Source organism: Peromyscus leucopus, chromosome 2, assembly GCF_004664715.2.
Source record: "Peromyscus leucopus breed LL Stock chromosome 2, UCI_PerLeu_2.1, whole genome shotgun sequence".
Taxonomy (NCBI): domain Eukaryota; kingdom Metazoa; phylum Chordata; class Mammalia; order Rodentia; family Cricetidae; genus Peromyscus; species Peromyscus leucopus.
Window position 1 is genome coordinate 154,177,070 of NC_051064.1, and position 18,332 is coordinate 154,195,401.

Consider the following 18,332-nt stretch of genomic DNA (forward strand, 5'->3'; position numbering starts at 1 on the left):
AGACTAATTTTAAATTAGATCACATTTCTCTGGAAGTAATCAGCCCCACAGTTGGTGCTACCCCCTTGGTAAGGTCTGGTAGGCCATTGGGGTAGAGTCTTCCTCAAACTCTTCAGAACCTTGCAGGATCCATCCTTATGAGAAAGTGTAGATATTGGTTGTCACAAAAATCATTACTTTACAATAGAATTGCCTTTTTCTCATATTTTCTTTTTCCTTCTCTCCTTCCTACCTGCTTTCCTTTCTTTTTTGTTTGTTTTTCTTTTCTTTCTTTCTTTCTTTTTTTTTTCTGGAGCTGAGGACTGAACCCCTTGTTTTTCTTTATGTAGCCCTGGCTATCCTGGAATTTAGAGATCCACCTGCCTCTGCCTCCTAATTGCTGGGGTTAAAGGCATGTGCCACCACTGCCCAGCAACACATTGTCATTCTTCAGATGAAAAAAGAGAACAGTGTGGCTAGGTAGCTTACATTAGAATCGTTTGAGGTAGACACTGGTTAAATGGGTTTATAGCTTTCAATAAACATTGATTCTCCTCATGGTCGAAGTGAAAATAGGACCTGAAGGCAAGACATGAAAGAGAATGATAGAATTTCATGCATTGGAAAGGTTGTGTGGGATCAAGTTGGGTCTTGAGGTTGGGATCTGAAGCAGAGCTGGCTAAGGTCCCAGGCTAGTGTTCTTGAAGGTCTGTTTTGGTGCTCAGGGCCACTACTTTGGTATTAAAAAGGAACAGAGCAGGTGTGTCAGGACAGTTGATACCTCATCACAATTCTAGGCCTGCCCTAGGTTACCTGTATGACACAGTTTGTTTGGTTTTTTTTTTGTTGTTGTTGTTTTGTTTTTTTAAACAGGAACCTACTTTTGTGTGGTGTGTTGGGGACCAGGGTGGGTGGTGGAGCATGGCTCCTCATAGTGAATGGAGTGTTGTGGTACCTGAGCTGGTTTCTAGGCAAAGATAAGACTTTAGAACTCAGAATGATAATGTGGACAAGCAGATCCCAGCCTCTGAATCTCCCAGAGTGGTAGACACACTGCTCTGGAATACAGACCTCTCAGCAGACTATGAGACTTGACCACCATCTTGCTCCTACTCATGGCCTTGGCCTGGAGTGTTACATCTGAGGTGGCATCTTGAAGGTCTCCAGGTGAAGGTGTAGTACAGCCCTGGAAGCCAGCTAGATACCTGGCAGGTAGCTGTTATGTAATAGCACCTGGTCTTTCAGAAGTTCTGATGACTTCTAGTCTGGTACTCAAGGAGCAGCAGCCTGTGGGAGTAGCTTTAGGTCCCTTATCTTGTTGAACTGAGGGGATGAGTAGGGCCTCACTCTAACCCCTAGTGCCATAGCCCAGAGCTGTAGTCTCTGCAGTTTTTAGGAGCACCAGCCCAGTAGATACAGTGATGCCAACTACTGCCAGTGATTTTTCTAGTACCATGAAAACTCAGTTTCAGTGTGGTCCTGGATGGAAGCAGCTTCAAGCAGAAGGGGCTGCTGTCCTATATAGAGCCTCTGCAGGGAGTCCTGTGGTGATGATATATTGTGTATCAAATAAAGCTTGCCTGAGGATCAGAGGACAGAGCCAGCCACTCGATTAAACATAGAGGCTAGGCAGTGGTGGCACACACCTTTATTCCCAGCACTTCAGATCTCATACCTTTGCTACCAGTATTTGGGAAGCACACATGCCATTAATCCCAGCACTAGGCTGGGTGGAGAAAGGCATATATAAGGCACATGAGGAAACAGGAACTAGACCATTCAGCTGAGGACTTAGAGGCATTCAGTCTAAGGATTCATGGAGATAGAATCTTGCCTTCCATTGGGCCTGAGGATTCGGTAGTGATGAGAAGTTTCTCTAGTGGCTTGTTCCTTTGTCTCTCTGATCTTTCAGCATTTACCCCAATATCTGGCACTGGGGTTTTATTAAAAGACCAGTTAGGATTCGTGCAACAGAGTCCCTAGGAATGGATGGGCACATCTAGGCTTCTCTGCACCTCTATTCATCTGTGTGCTGATGCTAAGCTCCTTGGCCAGGTGTGACAGCCAAGGACAGCAGAGTTCTGGGGGGAGGAAGGGGACCTTAGAGTGCAATGCTGACCAGTACCTCCAAGCTACCTGGCCTCAGGAAAGACCATGTGTCAAATGTGAGTTTTACCTTCCTTTCTGCTTAGGAAAGGACTGGGGAATGCTGCCCAGGATACCCTGAGGATTCTTCTTCAGGACTTTCACTGTACTTCAAAAGCATGGGGAGGGCAGTCTCTGTGACCTCTTGGCCCACTCTAGCTTTTTCCACCTATTTCCTAGTCCAGCCTGACCTTCCAGGTTAGGAATTTCCATAAGAGGGCTGGGGACTTCTTTCACATGTGATCTTGGGTGGGGGATTTCCAGCCCCAGTCCTGTATCTGCAGCAGGACTATCCCTGCACCTTTTTTTTTTTTTTTTTTTTGCTTTTTAACAGACTTCATCTGTAATCTAGGCTGGCCTGGAATTTGCAGTCATCATGCCTTTCTCTCCTGAAAACTGGGATTACAGGTGTGCACCACTATGCACAGCTAGCATGCAACTTTCCAATTAATTTGGGAATTGATAATTATGTCACAATTTATTACACAATGTGTAATAAGGACACTGCCTCCCTGTTAACCCATTTCCTCCTTCAGTGCAGTAATTTGTATGTAAGAAGAGAAAGTCTGTGACACTTGTAATCCCAGCATTTGGGAGATGGAGGCAAGAGGGTGAGAAGTTCAAAGTCATAAAGATGGTTCAATGGTTAAGAGCACTTGCCAGAACCTAAATTTGGTTCCCAATATCCACATCAGGATATAGTTATAGCTGCCTATAACTCCAGCTTCAGGGGGATCAGACACCTCTGGCCTCTTTGGGCACCTGTACCACATGCATATATTCCCTACACACACATATGCACAATTAAAAATAAACTAAGTCTTTTTTTGTCTTTGTTTTTTGTTTTTGTTTGTTTTTTTTTTTCAAGACAGGGTTTCTCTGTGTAGTCCTAGCTGTCCTGGAGCTTGCTCTGTAGACTAGGCTGGCCTTGAACTCACAGAGATCCACCTGTCTCTGCCTCCTGAGTGCTGGGATTAAAGGAGTGTGCCACCACTGTCTGGCACTAAATCTTTAAAAAAAGAAAGAAAAAGAAAAGGAAGGAAGGAAGAAAAGATTGAAACATGGATACAGAATAAATTCAAATGTCAGCCTGGGCAACTTAGTAAAACTCTGTTCAAAATAAAACATGAAGAGGGCTATGGATATAGCTCAGTGGTAGAACATTTACCCAGCATGTAAAAGAACTTAGGTTCTCAGTACTACAAAAAGGGGGGTTAAAAAAAAAAGAAGTCTGTTCACACTGGAGAGATGACTCAGTAGTTAAGCTTGTACTGTTCTTTTGGGGTGTTTTTGTTTTTGAGATAAGGTCTCTATTACGTAGTCCTAGCTGTCCTGAAACTTACTATGTAAATTAGGCAGAGTTGGCCTGCTTCTGGCGCCTAAGAGCTGGGATTAAAGGAGTATACTACCATGCATAGTGGTAAAAGCAAGTGTTCTTACAGAGGACTTCAGTTCCTAGCACTCATGTTGGTGGTTCACAACTGCCTATAACTCTAGCTCTTCTGACCTCCTTGAGTATTATGCTTACCATATACATATGCCCCCCCAAAAGAAAAATATAATTAAAAGTAAAATCTTTAAAGAATGCCTGTGTGAATGTATGTGTATTTCTGTGTGCCTTCATAGGTATATGTTGGGTGTCTGCACCTCCCTTCACATGCCTCAGTGGCCCCAAGCACTTCCTAACTTGTTATGGGACTGCACCTGTGTCACATATACAGGAATACAATTATAAAGCATGCTCACATATCTTCCTGCCTCTCCGCCTACTCTTCTCGCCCCTCCCCCCATAGCTCTTATAGCCACATCCTGCAAGGAAAAACCCAGACTCCTGTGAAGGCAGAGCCCAGACAAGGATGTATGTGTGGGTTCAGCAGCCCACAGCACTTCTGCTCCTGGGGCTCACATTTGGAGTTGCAGCCAGGCTCAACTGTGTTGAAGATACCTACCCCAGTGGTCACAGGTGCTGTCATGAGTGCCAGCCAGGTGAGTGGCCTGGCTTTGGGATGTAGTGGCAGGGTAGGGGAGGGATGATTCTTGGGGACAATGATGGAGACACAGGTACAAACATCCTGGGGGTAAATGAATCCTGGGGGTGATGTCATAGGTGATGCTCCATGGATTCTGTCCCAAGCCTGAGACAGAGCCTACCAAGAGGCTGGGTGCTGTCTCCACAGCCTTGGGCCTTAGCTGTCCTGTTTAACTTTCTGGGCTCTACTACAGGCAATGGTATGGTGAGCCGCTGTGATGGCACCAGGGACACTGTATGCCACCCATGTGAACCTGGCTTCTACAATGAGGCAATCAATTATGAAAACTGCAAGCAGTGTACACAGTGCAACCAACGTGAGTTCCACCTACCCTGACTCACTGTCCAGCAGCTACACTGGGTGCCCATATTTCTCATATGATTGAGGAAGTAACTCCAAGCCATGATGAATCCTATTCACTAAGGGGTCCTTAGTAGTCAGGGCATTTCTTAGGAGGCACTTTTGTCATCTGGGGTGAAGGCTCAGCCAGGGCCATATGGAACTGGAGTGGAGCACTTGTTGGCCATGTGGCCCTGCCCAAGTTGTCCTGGTAGGTAAGGCCCTGGTATAGAGGTTGAGAGTATCTGAGGCTTCTGATTCAGGTGCTATAGGCTGGAGATAGGTTGGGGGGAGGATAAAAAAGGGAGGCCATAATTGCCCTGTTTCAGCTCAGTAGCTTTCTGCAGGGCTTCATGACCAGGAGGAACAGAGTAGCCAGGGAGAGGGTCTTACGAGAGGAGAAGCCTAAAGTCATAGTTCCCTCAGCTTCAACTTTGTTCCTGTGCCAACTGAGGAGAGGCAAGTCCATTTTGCCCTGCCTTGTTCATAGGTCAGGGCTGGGAAAGCTTCATTCAGTCTCTACCTGATCTTCCCTAGGAAGTGGGAGTGAACTCAAGCAGAATTGCACACCTACTCAGGATACTGTCTGCCAGTGCAGGCCAGGCACCCAACCTCGACAAGACAGCAGCCACAAGCCTGGAGTTGGTGAGCCTCAGGGCGGCCCCCTACATGAGGCAGGTTCATGTCTATCCATGGCCAGTGTGTGCGAGGTGGTCAGGATCCATGTGTGCTGGCCACCTTCATGATAATGGTATAAAGGAGCCATGTTCTCACTGCATACACTGTCACCTCCTCCAGTATCTCTCCATCTAGTCTTGGCCAAAAGCTCCTCTTTTAATGGGTCACACCAAGACTTGTGTCAGTGCCAGTGGGAAGGAAGGAGCTTGCAGAGGTCAAGATTTCCATTCACTTGCACTGGAGAGTGAGCATTAACCCTCCCTTCAGGCCCCACCTCCAGTAGTCTCAGCATCCAGGGCCCACCTAGTAGCATCAGAAAGCTGACTTATGTCTTTGCTGCAGACTGTGTTCCCTGCCCTCCTGGCCACTTTTCTCCAGGCAACAACCAGGCCTGCAAGCCCTGGACCAAGTGAGTATTGTGGCTGGTAGGAACACTAAGGACTGGAGATGTGGAAGGAATAGAACCAGAAAGGTTTGGGCATTTAGGAGCTGGTGTCTAGATGACTATATGATGGACCAGTTCAGAGAACAAAAATCCATGAGCCAGGGGATCTTCTGACATCCCCTGTGGGGAGCCCTGCAAGTGGAGTGGGGGCATGTGAGATCCTAGTCCAGGCCATAGATAGGAACATGTTTGCTCTCTAGTTGTGGTTCTTCTCCAGAAGGCTGGAGAAGTATTGGGTGGGATTTGAGAGTACAGAACCCCATCTAGGAGCAGGACAGGACAGGGATGGAAACAGGGTGAAGACAGAAACAAAGATAGATATGTGGCTTGGGGGTGGAGGTCTTGGCAGAGATGAGGATGACCCAGTACAACTTCTACCATTGTCTCTAGCTAATAGACACCCTCATCCCACAGTTGTACCCTATCTGGGAAGCAGACCCGGCACCCAGCCAGTACCAGCTTGGACACAGTCTGTGAGGACAGAAGCATCCCAGCCACACCACTCTGGGAGACCCAGAGCCCTACATCAAGGCCAACCACTGTCCAGCCCACCACAGTCTGGCCCAGGACTTCTCAGTTGCCCTCTACACCCACCTTGGTGGCTCCTCGGGGTAAGGGACGCTGGCCCAATAGATGGGGGTGGGAAGGTGAGGGTAAGTGAGTTCATTCAGTTACCCTATTCATAGGCCCTGCATTTGCTGGTTTCTTGGGCCTAGGCCTGGGCCTGCTGGCTCCCTTGACTGTTCTGCTGGCCTTGTACCTACTCCGAAAGGCTTGGAGGTTGCCTGATACTCCCAAACCCTACTGTGAGTACCCACATTGGGCTTAATAAAGCTTACTTCCTAGAGGGATGAGATATACCTCCTCACTGCTTTTTCCTTTTTTGCTTCTCCTAGGGGAAAACAGCTTCAGGATCCCTATCCAGGAGGAACAGACTGACACACACTTTACTCTGGCCAAGATCTGAACAGTACCTCAGGAGTGGGTTTTATGGAGCATGGGCAACCCATATCCTGGTGCCTGCCAGTACCCTCCACACCGTTCTAGGTGCTGGGCTGGCTCTGGGCTCTCCTATGTATGCTATGCATACTACCTGCCTGGTGGTACCACCAATAAACATGCTAGCAACTGTGAGTCTGTGACTGGCACTAGGGGGCTGAGGTTGCATCCTCTTCTGGTGGGTGAGAGTTAGGCTAAGGAGAAGGTCCCCTCAGAGACCCACACTTAAGTCACATGTACTCCAGTTTGAATAGGGGTATGTAGTACAGGAGGCCTGAAATGCCAAGGGGATGGTACTAGGGGAGCCAACTGGCAGCTTGATGAGCAGTCCAGAGTCTATGCTCTAAGACAGTGGCTCTCAACCTTCCTAATGCTTCAACCCTTTAATACAGTTCCTCATGCTGTGGTGACCCCCAACCATAAAATTATTTTTGTTGCTACTTCATAACTGTAATTGTGTGACTGCTATGAATTGTAATATAAATATTTTTGGAGATAGAGTTTCACCAAAGGGGTCACAACTCACAGATTGAGAGAACCACTGCTCTAAGGGAACCTAAGAGTCTTAGCCAAGCCGGGCGATGGTGGCGCACGCCTTTAATCCCAGCACTCGGGAGGCAGAGCCAGGTGGATCTCTGTGAGTTCGAGGCCAGCCTGGACTACCAAGTGAGTCCCAGGAAAGGCGCAAAGCTACACAGAGAAACCCTGTCTCGAAAAACCAAAAAAAAAAAAAAAAAAAAAAAAAAGAGAGTCTTAGCCAAAAGGGAAGGGCCATGGCAAGCAGAGCCTGAGTACCTTGATCACAAGAGGGGCTCATAAACCATTGTGCCCCTTTTGAACTCTGTGGCTCAGGCAGCTAACACAGAGTTATCCTTTCTCTCCAGCCACATGAATGGTGAGAAGTGTTTGATGGTCCTTGGGAATTGTCTAGGTACTACCTTAGGAATCTCTGGAAGTGAATGGCCAAGAATCCATGTAGCAGCCAATTAGCCAGCTGTGTTGGAAAACTGAAGGCTGCTACTTGAGCCAAATCTCATCTGTCCTGAGATCATGACAAGAACACAGACACTTTATCTAAAACAGACTTGAGGACCCAGGGTCTTATTGCTGCCCTCTACTGTAAGGAGTTCCAGAAGCAGCATCTGGGAATGGCAGTGTTGCTCAGGAAGCACAGGTACCCAGATGCTCAATGAATTAAAGTCAGAAAGTGCCAAGCTGCTCATGGAAATGGTCAAGCGGTTATGCCTGATCATGTAAGTGAAAACAGAGAGCCCAGATTGGTGTCATGTGATGCATGTTAAGAATCACTAGATGGCCAAGCGTGGTGGCATATACTTTTAATCCCAACACTGAGAAGGCAGAGGCAGGAGGATCTCTGTGAGTTCAAGGCCAGCCTGATCCACATAGTGAGTTCCAGGTTGGCCAGAACTACATAGTGAGACCATGTCTTGAAAAGAAAAAAAAAGATATGGCTAGGCAGGCCATATCTATGTCTCCTGTTTACTGGGCACAAGTCTCCAGTTTCCTGCTGTCTCCTGCCCATTTTTGGGCTCCTTGGGTCCCTTCCCAGATTAAATATCATGGCCCCACCTGCACAGACACTGGGTTTACTTTCTCTTCATTCTGGTGCTGTCCCAAAGTACATTCTCTATCCCCCTCATCTCAAAAACTCCCTGACTACCTCTACTGAGGCCCCATGTCAGCCTGGGGATTTCCTACAGGGTCAAACTGCCAGGACCTTCTGCTGCCTGGAATATACTCACTGAGTCCTGTGAAACAAACCACATGGAAATACAAGGAGCTCATAAAATAAAGGAGATAGCAGTGAGCAGATAAATATCACCTCTACCCACCACCATGTTATGGAAGCTGCTCGTTCTTGGGAGTCACTTGCAGCGGATACCTAGAAGAGGGTGGGACAGGAAGTCTGACATAGGTGCTGACATTTACTGATGTCATCTGCTTGAAAACATCTCCCCAGGTATATGATCTGTGTCTTTTGATCTTTGTGGTCTGTGTGTGGTTGGCACAAGAGCACTGTGTCTCCTGGAAAGAACCTCTGTGGAGCTCATTAACAGCTTATAGCCTTGCAAGTCTTTATCAAGCAGACCATGCCCATGGCTGAGCTTAAACACAACACCAAGGCCAAAATTCTCATGAGATGCCCCAAAGGTACATTGCAAGGCAGTGTTTAGGGAGTGAGTCAATGCTTTGTTATCTTTCCCTTGTGGAAGAGGCCATTGCCTAGAGAACAGGGATCCCCAATGTGAGGATATCATGGTTGGCAGGAGATACCATGTGTATACTGTGCACTCCCCAAGGTTGGGGTAATACTATGAAGGCATGGTCCTGGCTGACCTCTTAGATTTTTGTTTGTTTGTTTGTTTGTTTGTTTGTTTGAGACAGGGTCTCTTCCCATAACTCTGGCTGTCCTGGAACTCATTATATAGTCCAGGCTGGCCTCGAACTTAGAGATCCACCTGCCTCTGCCTCCTGAGTGCTGTGATTAAAGGTGTGTACTACTATGTCCAGCTCCAAATATGGAGTGTTTCACAAATTTTTGTGTCATCCTTGCATAGGGGCCATGTTAATCCTATCCTTGTATTGTTCCAATTTTTGTATATGTGCTACCAAAGTGAGCACCCACTTAATTTTTTTTAAATGGTTAGGAACATAGCCAATACTGCCCTCAACACCTTTATGTGGAATCAAGGTACACGGTTTCCCTTCTGCCTTTGTACTCAGACCCACCTCCTTGGCCAGGAGCTGTTTATTTCTCAAAGAAGAGGTTCTGCTGAGATTAGCCTAGAGTGGAGTACCCAGAGCCCGTCCCTACCCTGCAGTGACCAGGGCTACCTCTCAGGAGGCTTACACACCTCGGCCAGAGAACAACAGGGGTAACTTCTGACATTTCCTACTTCCTCAGGCTCCTCCAACAGCAGCTTAGAAGGGTGTCAGACCAGGTTTCCTAGGTCTTCCACAATCACAGTAGTCTCCACACCTACCATTTGTGGGCATAACCATTGTTATATTCAGAGATATTCCCATGCTCACTCCCAATATTCCCAAAAGTCCCCACCATGTTTCCCTGTGCTTAGCTTTAGCTGGAAGATGTAGGAAGTAAGGCTGAATAATCCAGAAATGCTTCCTTATAGAGGCAGGGTTCCTGAACCTGCTAGTGACCACATGAAGAAACTGAGACTCAGAAAGACAGGATAGTCTCACCATGAGGAAGCCTGAAGGGCTCCATCAGGGACTCCCTTCCTGTTGTCTAGAATTGTGTGAGGAGGTGAACAAAAGTGGCTCCAGAGAGCCAAGAGATCCAACCTGGAACTGCCAGGCCTGGATCTGGGCAGGCCATACGCTTTATGTGCCTGCTAGAAATGCCCAGCTTATGATGATCTTCTCTGAAAGGCATGATATATGCTCTGGACTACCCTTACTGGCTTTCTTAGTTTCCCAAACCCAGAGAAGCTCCCTGGGGTGGAAGAGGAAAGGGGGAGTTTTACACAACAATAAAGGGTAACCACAGGCAGTGTGGCAGCAGCACGTATGAATGGGGCATCCTTTTCCTCAGCAGCCTAGCCAGGGTGGGTATGCTGGAGTTGGAAGAGGCTTGTTGGGGTTCAGGAGATGTCAAGGAAGATGATACAGCTTTGTTGCACACTTCACAGAAGGCCTTTACAAGCACCACAAGCCTGCCGGAAGATGGAGGTGGAGCTGGGCTGAAGCCCAATCTGAGGGGTGGGGACAGAGGCAGGGGCGGGGACAAGGCATGTTGGAGCAGGTTGGGGACTACTAAAAATCAGCCAACAGGAAGAAAACTCGGGAGAAACACTATGGGAGCGTGGGCTGTGCTGTGTGGAGTCTCATTGATTTGTATGCTGGACCTAGGTCGGCAGAGTCTGATTGAGGAACTTAGTTGTGGCCCTGGCAGCTTCCAGCATGGAACTGGCACCAACACGCGATGCTGCAGCGTGTGTGCTCCAGGTAAGGCAAGGAGGGGAGCAGGAACCAGGATGTGCAGCAGCTCACACCAGGAGTGTTGGCACAGGGCATATATGAGTGGGTAGGCAAACTTCTTGAGTCTAGAGCTTTGAGTCTGGAACTGAGGAGGAGGTTGAGGGTCCATCTGAGCCAGTTGTTCAAGATCAGAAGTGTGGGAGCAGAGGCAACAGGGGCTGGAAACTTCCCTCAAGAGGGATCTGGGGTCCAAGGTGAAAGAGGACCATCTTAGGGTCTGCTGGGTGGGTCAAACCTTAGCTATCACCAAAGCTACTCTGTGTCTGGGTTGGTGTCCCAACATTCTCCTTTGCCTGATCCACTGTGTCTTATAGTTCTAAGTGTAGGGCAGTCTGAGGACCCATCAAAGAAAAATATCTCAGCACTTCACCTGCTACCCCTCTGGTATAGAAAGGGTCAGCTCTGAGGGTCCATGTCTCTGTGATAAAAATATAGATAGCAGTGAATGCAGCTGCTGAGGTGTTCCTAGTGCCATGAGGGACAATATAGGGTGGGAGTGGGGCAACATAGGCCAAGGGACCTTAGGAAGCTCCAGGTGACTCCCATATCTAATGGGACTTATGAAGCCATAATTTCAGAGCAGTGGGAGGTATGTATATTAGCAGTCAGCCATCTGAGATGGAACACTGAATTGGATAAAACCTAGGGTCTTACACTGGGGTTGACTGAGGATGGAGGCCTAGCACCCTAACCACTTGAAGGACCAGTAGGAGCTCTGAAGAGGGAAGGGGGCTCTGCCTAGTTGCTGAGGCTTTCATTCTTGCCAAGGCCAGAAGACCTGTCCTGAAGGAGACTGTATGTGTGTCATGCCGGAGTACCACTGTGAAGACCCTCAGTGCAAGACCTGCAAACACTACCCCTGCCAACCAGGGCAGAAGGTGCAGCTTTATGGTATGTCCCTGGGAGACTGCTGAAGGCCACAGATGTCCCCAAGCTAACCTGAGTTTAATCTAGAGCCAAGCTGGTATAGATGCGCAGTGAGCATGTGTAGGCATGTAAGAATGCTTGTACATGTAGGGCTCATGGGCATATCCTCTGGGTAGGCAGGGACCTGCATTCTAGATTCTAAAAGGGATAGGTGGGCTAAGTGGTCTCAGGGTACCTGAGTCATCCTTCCCATTAGCCTGGGATTCTCCACCATAATGAGGGTGCTGATGTCTTCTCAGGGCTGGCTGTGAGAGGCTGTGGGGACTGGCCAGGTGCTGGTCTGCTCTCAGACTGTTACTCTATGGCCAAATCTTGTCACTAATCCTATCCATCTTCATAGGGATCAATGTATCCTTCTAGTTCTGGAATAGACATACATAGTACTGTCTATCCAGGCCCTAGTCCTGAGGACATTAGATCTGGTGGACTGATAGATTCTAGTCTGACTCCTTCTTTAACCTCAGTAGCCCCTATAGTCTGTCTGTCTATCCACAGGGAATATTAAGTTTGGCTTCGAGTGTGTTGACTGTGCCATGGGCACCTTCTCCGCAGGTCGTGAGGGCCACTGCAGACCTTGGGCCGAGTAAGTCCTGGATGAGTGGCCTAGGCCCATTCTGAGGAAGCCTTTCCTGTCCCTCCCTTGTAGTAACCCGAGGGCCCCCATTCATCTCCCAAATGGCTCAGAGGACAGCAGTCCTCCTAGAATGGCTGCTTGGGTAACCAACCCTGACAGTGTCTGTCTGTGTCCCAGCTGTGCCCAGTTTGGATTTCTCACCATGTTCCCTGGGAACAAGACTCACAATGCTGTGTGCATCCCGGAGCCACTGCCCACTGAGCAACATGGCCATTTGACTGTCATCTTCCTGGCCATGGCTGTGTGCATCCTCTTCCTAACCACAGCCCAGCTCTGCCTACATATGTGGCAGCTGAGGAGGCAGCACATATGTCCCCGAGGTCAGTTGTGTCCCTGGGAAGGGGAACATGTGTTTCAGGCTACTTGCTGACCACATTTTTACTACAGAGACCCAGCCACACTTGGAGGTGCAGCCACCAGCTGAGGATGCTTGCAGCTTCCAGTTCCCTGAGGAGGAGCGTGGGGAGCACACGGAGGAAAAGAGTCGTCTGGGAGACCGGTGGCCATGAGGGTTGTTCTTCCTCTGTACCCCAAGCCAGATCCTCTAAGACTTGCCCAGACCTACCCTTGGTGAGAGCAAAGGCTCTACTGTGCATCCTTCCCTGGGCCTGGCCCTGCTCCCCTCGATGGCGGAAGTGGGTGTAAGGTGTTAATGGTGGTAAACTACACCTGGGTGTTGAAAGAGTAGTGACTACAATGGTCCTATGGCTGCCGTCCTCTTTTGCCAGCTCTGTTGGAGTAGGGCCTTTAGGCTCTCCAAGAGCACTGAGTGTTCAGCACAAGACCTTGTATACATGGTTTTCAATAAATACTTGTCTCGTAATCTGAGTGGCTGTGTTCTAAGGACAGAGGAAAGCAAGGTTCCCAGGGCTGCATTTAAGGATACTCCTTGTCATCCTATGCCCATGGTCATTTCCAGAGTATAAAACAGAATGGGCAGTCTGGTGAAATATCTTAGCAGGCAAAGGCTCTTGTCTCTAAGCCTGATGATCTGAGTTTGATCCCTGGGAACCACATGATAAGAGAATCTGTTAACCCTGACAGGTTGTCCTCTGACTTCCACGTCTGTGTGCATAAACACAAGCACACATGCATGTACAAATAAAATGTAATAAAAAACTTTAAGAATAATTTTAAAGTGAGGGGGCATCTGAGGCCTGTCCTCAGTGTTCTCTCGGTGGTGTGGTGGGAGCACAAGTCAAGGTTAATCTTGGCCACAAACCCTCAGTAGGGACCATCAGGCAAAGGAGGCTTTTGGAAAGTGCTGATACTGAATACCTGCCTTCTTTGCTTTGTCTTCTATTTTTTTATTTGTGTATTTATCTCTTTGTAAGTTTCTGTGCATCATGTATAACTCTCTGGAGCAGGAGTCATGGATAGTTGTGAGCCACCATGTAGGTGCTGGGAACTGAACACAGGTTCTGAGAGAGCAGCAGGTGTTAGACCAGCTCTCCAGTCCTTCTCTTGGCTTCTTGTCCAAACCACTTCACCTCACCTCTGCCTGGTCCATGTTAGGCAGCCATGTACTGAGCCTGTAGTCTTTGGGTTACTATCCTTTGAATGCCCTTTGAGGTATCTGTGGAGACTTGAGTTTTGATGGTACTTTAAGACATTTGCCTTGGCCTAACTGCTTAAAAATCAGGGTTTTGCCAGTTTCCATACTAAGCACTTTCTGGTATGAGGCAAATTCTCTGAAGTGCATAGTTTTGACTCTGAGGTGCTCCCAGCAAAGGATCTTTCCTGCCTCTTGGCAGTTGTAGGGGCTACTCATAGAAAGATCCAATAAGAGCAGGGTGCAGTGGAACACACCTTTAATCCTGGCACTCAGGAGGCAGAGGCAGGCAGATCTTGGGAGTTTGAGGCTAGTCTGGTCTACAAAGTGACTAGGACAACCAGAGCTACATAGTGAGACCCTATCTTAAAGAAAATTCAAGGGCAGTGGTGGCACACACCTTTAATCCCAGCACTTGGGAGGCAGAGGCAGGCAGATCTCTGTGAGTTCAAGGCCAGCCTGGTCTACAGAGCAAAATCCAGGAAAGGTGCAAAGCTACACAGAGAAACCTTGTCTCGAAAAACCAAAAGAAAAAAAAACCAAAAAAACAAAAAACAAAAAAAACTCAACATTAGCTGAGCGGTGGTGGCGCACGCCTTTAAACCCAGCACTCGGGAGGCAGAGCCAGAGTTCGAGGCCAGCCTAGGCTACCAAGTGAGATCCAGGAAAGAGGCAAAGCTACACAGAGAAACCCTGTCTCGGAAAAAAAAAAAAAAAACCACACACATATATACACACACACACAAAAAGAAAATTCAATAAGGTCATCTTGACATGGATGTCCAGGGAGTGGCAGGCCTGAGGGAAGGAGTTGTAGCAGCACCCTTGAGGCATCTGCACATCTGGGCACTTACTCAACCCATCCTCTCCTTTAGTGCCTCCTGCCTTATCATCTCATAGCAGGTAAATGGGGATTGGGGGATGGATCTGCACCCTCTGGTGCTAATAGCCCCATCAACACACAGGCTCCTGGGAGAGACTGAAGGAGGAGATGGAAAAATTGCCATGAAAGTAGAGGACATTGGGATCAGAACACAAAGAGCTCAGGGCCATATGAAGTCCCTTGTGGATATACCAGAACCCTCATTACCTGGAGCTGTTTCTTCTGTCTCCTACTGGGTAGGTGAGGAGTCAGGCATGTGTTACAAAGTCCAGAGTCAGCCCAGAAAGGGAGGTGGGGTCTTGGGGCATCTCCCAGCTTGCCTATCACACCATGCCCCTAGGTTCTGAGCCATAGGCAGTCCTGCCTTCCACTGGAACCGCCACAGGTGGGGCATCCCCAAATAGTATGACGTGTGCAGACACCCACAGGCTGCATCTGCTGGAAACTCCTCTGTGGTGACTGATGGGTGTGATATAGAGATGGCAGGAGAGTCTGCAGGGTGGGGTGAGGGATGCTGTAGTCTCCGATGTACCCTTGCCCTGCAGCCAGCAACACCCCCAATTTTACTCATGTCCACCTCAGGGGCATGTGATGGGCTGTGCCAGCCTGAGAGATCTGGGGATTTCCACTGAGAACCATGAGCTGTGCAGGGTCTGTTCAGGCCCCCATGACTGCAGGCAGTCGAGTGTGAAATCCAGGGGTGCTAGAAATGTAAAGAGGATTTGCCAAAAAAGACTCTGCTGCAGAGACCACTCCAGATCCTGCCTTCTGAAGCAGGGATGGTGTTTGCCTACCTGCAGAGTCTGGCAGCCACAACAGCTGGGTGTGTCTCTGCTTGGCCTAGACTAGTAGGAAGGAGGTTTCACTGCAATTCCCAGAAACCCCTGCCCCACAGTAGCTGCCTTCCAGTTCTTCCGGAAAACCACAGCACACACACACCCCTTTGCCTTGATTTCATAACTTTTGTTCAGTCTCAGATAAAGGCCCAAAGCCATCTCAGTTCTCAGAAATGCTTCCGGCCACAGCTGGTGGCTCCTGCTCAGCCTCCACCCTCTCACCTTGCTGAGAGAACCTACTCTTTATTCAGTGTGGGACATGCCCCAGCTTCACAGAAGGACCTGCATTATGGGAAGTGAGATGTCTCTTCCTTTTTTACAGCTGGACAGCCCCTCCCCCAGCTCCAGGCTCCAGACAGCTGTCCAGAGACCTTGAGGGGCAGGTGGGTGCTGACTGTCCCTAGCTGCTGAGCTGCTGAGGTATGCTCCCACTGGCCATGTAGTACCTCAGCCTCTAGGTCTTCCTATACTGGGCTGGGCTCACATCTCAGGCACTGCCCTTAGGCAGCCATTGGCCCCTATGGGAAGTAGCTGAGTGGGGAGAGAAGGTAGACACTCATCCCTTATCTACCTCATCTTCCCAAGAGGCTCCATGAATTGAGATGCTTTTCTGAAAACCAGGCACTGACTCTCCTGGCCCCTTCTTAGATGGGGAGGGACTAGAGTGGGAAGGTATGTAGGATGTCCCACTATTGTTTGACTGAAATTAAGGTACTCAGAAAACTCCAGACCCTGAGTGGGGGGGGGGCTACAGTGTGTGTGTGTGTGTGTGTGTGTGTGTGTGTGTGTGTGTGTGGTAAAGGTCTGTACTGGCTGCAGGGACAACAGGAGGTAGAGGGTGCTTAGGTCAGAGCTGTGAGCAGCTCAGTTTGCCACATCTTCTGATGGTGAAGGAAGCTCTTGACACCCTTAACAGTAGGGCCTCAGGATTCCCTCCTAGGAGAATAGGGAAGGAGCGATACAGAAGAGTGGGAGGACACATTCAGCTGTCAGAAACCCTGTTCTTGGGTGACCAACCCCAGTGGTAATCAGTTGCTCTGTGGGGCCAGCCCAGTCTTGATGCTATCATTCAGCTCCTTAAGCCCTGGTCCTGCCATATTATTTGAATATTAGAGAATACCTTGAATCTGCCAGGTGGCCAGATGCTCAGATGCCCCACAGCCCCTCTCTTCCCAGAGCTTTATGAGGTCCCAAACTCAGGGGTCTGGGGAACTTACATGTGGAGGGGGGTTGATGGGGTCATCACTCATCACTCCTGTGGGATGAGTGAGCAGCAGGAGGTCCCTGAAACCTTTATTCATTGACATGGTCCTCTGCAGCTGCCAGGAATGAAGGGTAGCAGAGAGCTCAAGCCCTTGGGGAACCTGTGGTTGGCAGGGCAGGACAGATTACTGCCAACAAGTATTTGTTACATCGTGGTCTCAGTAGAGGCTCCATGTCTCCACAACAGCAGCAGAAGCATCTCCTTCCTGAGAGCTTTGTTACCTCCTCTACTGACATGAGACATCCCCCGGGAGCGGGGCTGCAGCTCCATGTGGCAGCTGAGAGCAGAAATATTTATGACACTGGTGATGCCATCAAGGGACACATCAAGGGAACTGTGAGAAGTAGGGGAGGCTATGGGAAACACAGGATTTGGAGGTAGCACAAGTTGAGAATGTAGTGACAGTGGCCCCAAGGGACATGGCTATGTGGCACCATGAATGCCAGCAAAAATGTGACTCTGACCCCAGTAACAGGTGTGGATTCACCAAGATCTAGGCGCTTAGGCTCTGGGGAGGCTAGCTTTAGTGGGCTTCAGAGCAGATAGACCAGAGACCCTCTGGCCATTGACAGACTCTTCCCTAGACTGTTACCGGAGAGACTGGGCTCGATCACATAAGGATAAGATTGTGCTTATACTGTACCTTGTACCTAATCTCTAGGCCACAGCAGGAAGACTGAACTTGGAAGAGAGCAGGCTAGAACATTTGGGGTGGAGCAGGCAGTCTGAATGGAGAAGGGTTATGGGGGGTGTGGAGAGATGTGGGATGCTCATGAGCTAAAGTAGGGTCTCCATGATCATTTCCTCTGGGACCTGAGGGCCTCACTTTACCTCTCTGAGCCTCAGTTATTTTATTGTTAAGGGTTCCTGGAACGGAACCTCCCTGTATGCTGGCTGGCTAGAGCGACAAGCAGTTGACAGAGCCCTCTACTGGTGGGCAGGCCATTGCATCCTAAGAATCCTAAGTGCCACAGTTTAGACAACTGTGCAAGGAAGATTTCCTTACCCCCTGAGGGATTTTGCTCCAATAAAGAACAAGGACTAGTCTGGCACTCCTCTCACATGTGATGAAGCTAGGCCTGATATTTGGGACCAATTACAGGTCAGAAGGGAGGACAAGGAAGAGGAATCTGCCACAGCCACGTTGGATATGCAAGAGAGTATTCAAGCTGAGCAGGGCCTTCTGGAAGTTGGTGGGAGGTGTCTTTGGAGTTTTGTAGGGGTGGGGTAACTTAAGGGGACAGGGGTTTGCTGGAGGAACTTACAGACAGGGTCCTGGCCACTTTGGTGTAAGATTTGAGGTGGTCAGAGTCCTCTTTTCAAAACCCCATGCTAACTAGGAGCATGAATATTAGTGGGTGGGGGTGGGGAGGATGCAACAATCACCAGTGCCAGCTTAGTGTCATCCTTCCTGGGAACTGCCCTGTCTTGGCCAACTCTCTGTGCCTCTCATCCCAGACAAACTCCAGGGCCTTTGTAGGGAAGTAGAGGCTGTATGCTGTAGACAGTGCTCCACATAGTGTCTGAAAGGCCAGGAGAAAAATGGTGGGCAGTTTGAGGATGAACCCCAGCACTGCACCAGAATAGTAATGGGGTAG

General features: G+C 49.0%; 3 protein-coding genes and 1 non-coding gene across 8 annotated transcripts in view; 3 read left to right on the plus strand and 1 right to left on the minus strand.

The window, feature by feature from the left end:
* Positions 1-3,100: 3,100 nt before the first annotated feature.
* Tnfrsf4 (TNF receptor superfamily member 4) lies at positions 3,101-6,750 on the plus strand. 3 transcript variants are annotated; one of them, XM_028891464.2, is made up of 7 exons: positions 3,101-4,110; positions 4,348-4,470; positions 5,031-5,138; positions 5,514-5,580; positions 6,031-6,227; positions 6,303-6,422; positions 6,513-6,750. In XM_028891464.2, exons 1-7 carry the CDS (start codon positions 3,981-3,983, stop codon positions 6,581-6,583), a joined length of 816 nt encoding a protein of 271 aa, XP_028747297.1. In that variant the 5' UTR covers positions 3,101-3,980; the 3' UTR covers positions 6,584-6,750. The 3 variants fall into 3 exon arrangements, with proteins under 3 accessions (XP_028747297.1, XP_028747298.1, XP_037059197.1); XM_028891465.2 differs by having other exon boundaries at positions 6,333-6,422; XM_037203302.1 differs by lacking the exon at positions 5,031-5,138.
* A 2,341-nt stretch (positions 6,751-9,091) lies between these two features.
* Positions 9,092-13,022, plus strand: Tnfrsf18 (TNF receptor superfamily member 18). 2 transcript variants are annotated; one of them, XM_028891466.2, is made up of 5 exons: positions 10,380-10,605; positions 11,407-11,529; positions 12,061-12,148; positions 12,317-12,519; positions 12,587-13,022. In XM_028891466.2, exons 1-5 carry the CDS (start codon positions 10,455-10,457, stop codon positions 12,706-12,708), a joined length of 687 nt encoding a protein of 228 aa, XP_028747299.1. In that variant the 5' UTR covers positions 10,380-10,454; the 3' UTR covers positions 12,709-13,022. The 2 variants fall into 2 exon arrangements, with proteins under 2 accessions (XP_037059198.1, XP_028747299.1); XM_037203303.1 differs by lacking the exon at positions 12,317-12,519 and having other exon boundaries at positions 9,092-10,605; positions 12,587-12,713.
* On the minus strand, positions 9,150-9,258 carry LOC114708299. The gene has a single exon (XR_003736776.1). It is a non-coding gene; the product is annotated as a U6 spliceosomal RNA (small nuclear RNA).
* A 2,699-nt stretch (positions 13,023-15,721) lies between the features above and the next one.
* Positions 15,722-18,332, plus strand: part of C2H1orf159 (chromosome 2 C1orf159 homolog) — a 125,316-nt gene continuing 122,705 nt past the window's right edge. The window contains exon 1 of one of the 2 annotated variants that reach the window (XM_037203309.1): positions 15,722-15,890. The gene's annotated coding sequence lies outside the window, so the exon portion shown is untranslated. The remainder of the gene's footprint in view (positions 15,891-18,332) is intronic. The other variant, XM_037203310.1, reaches the window with a different exon arrangement.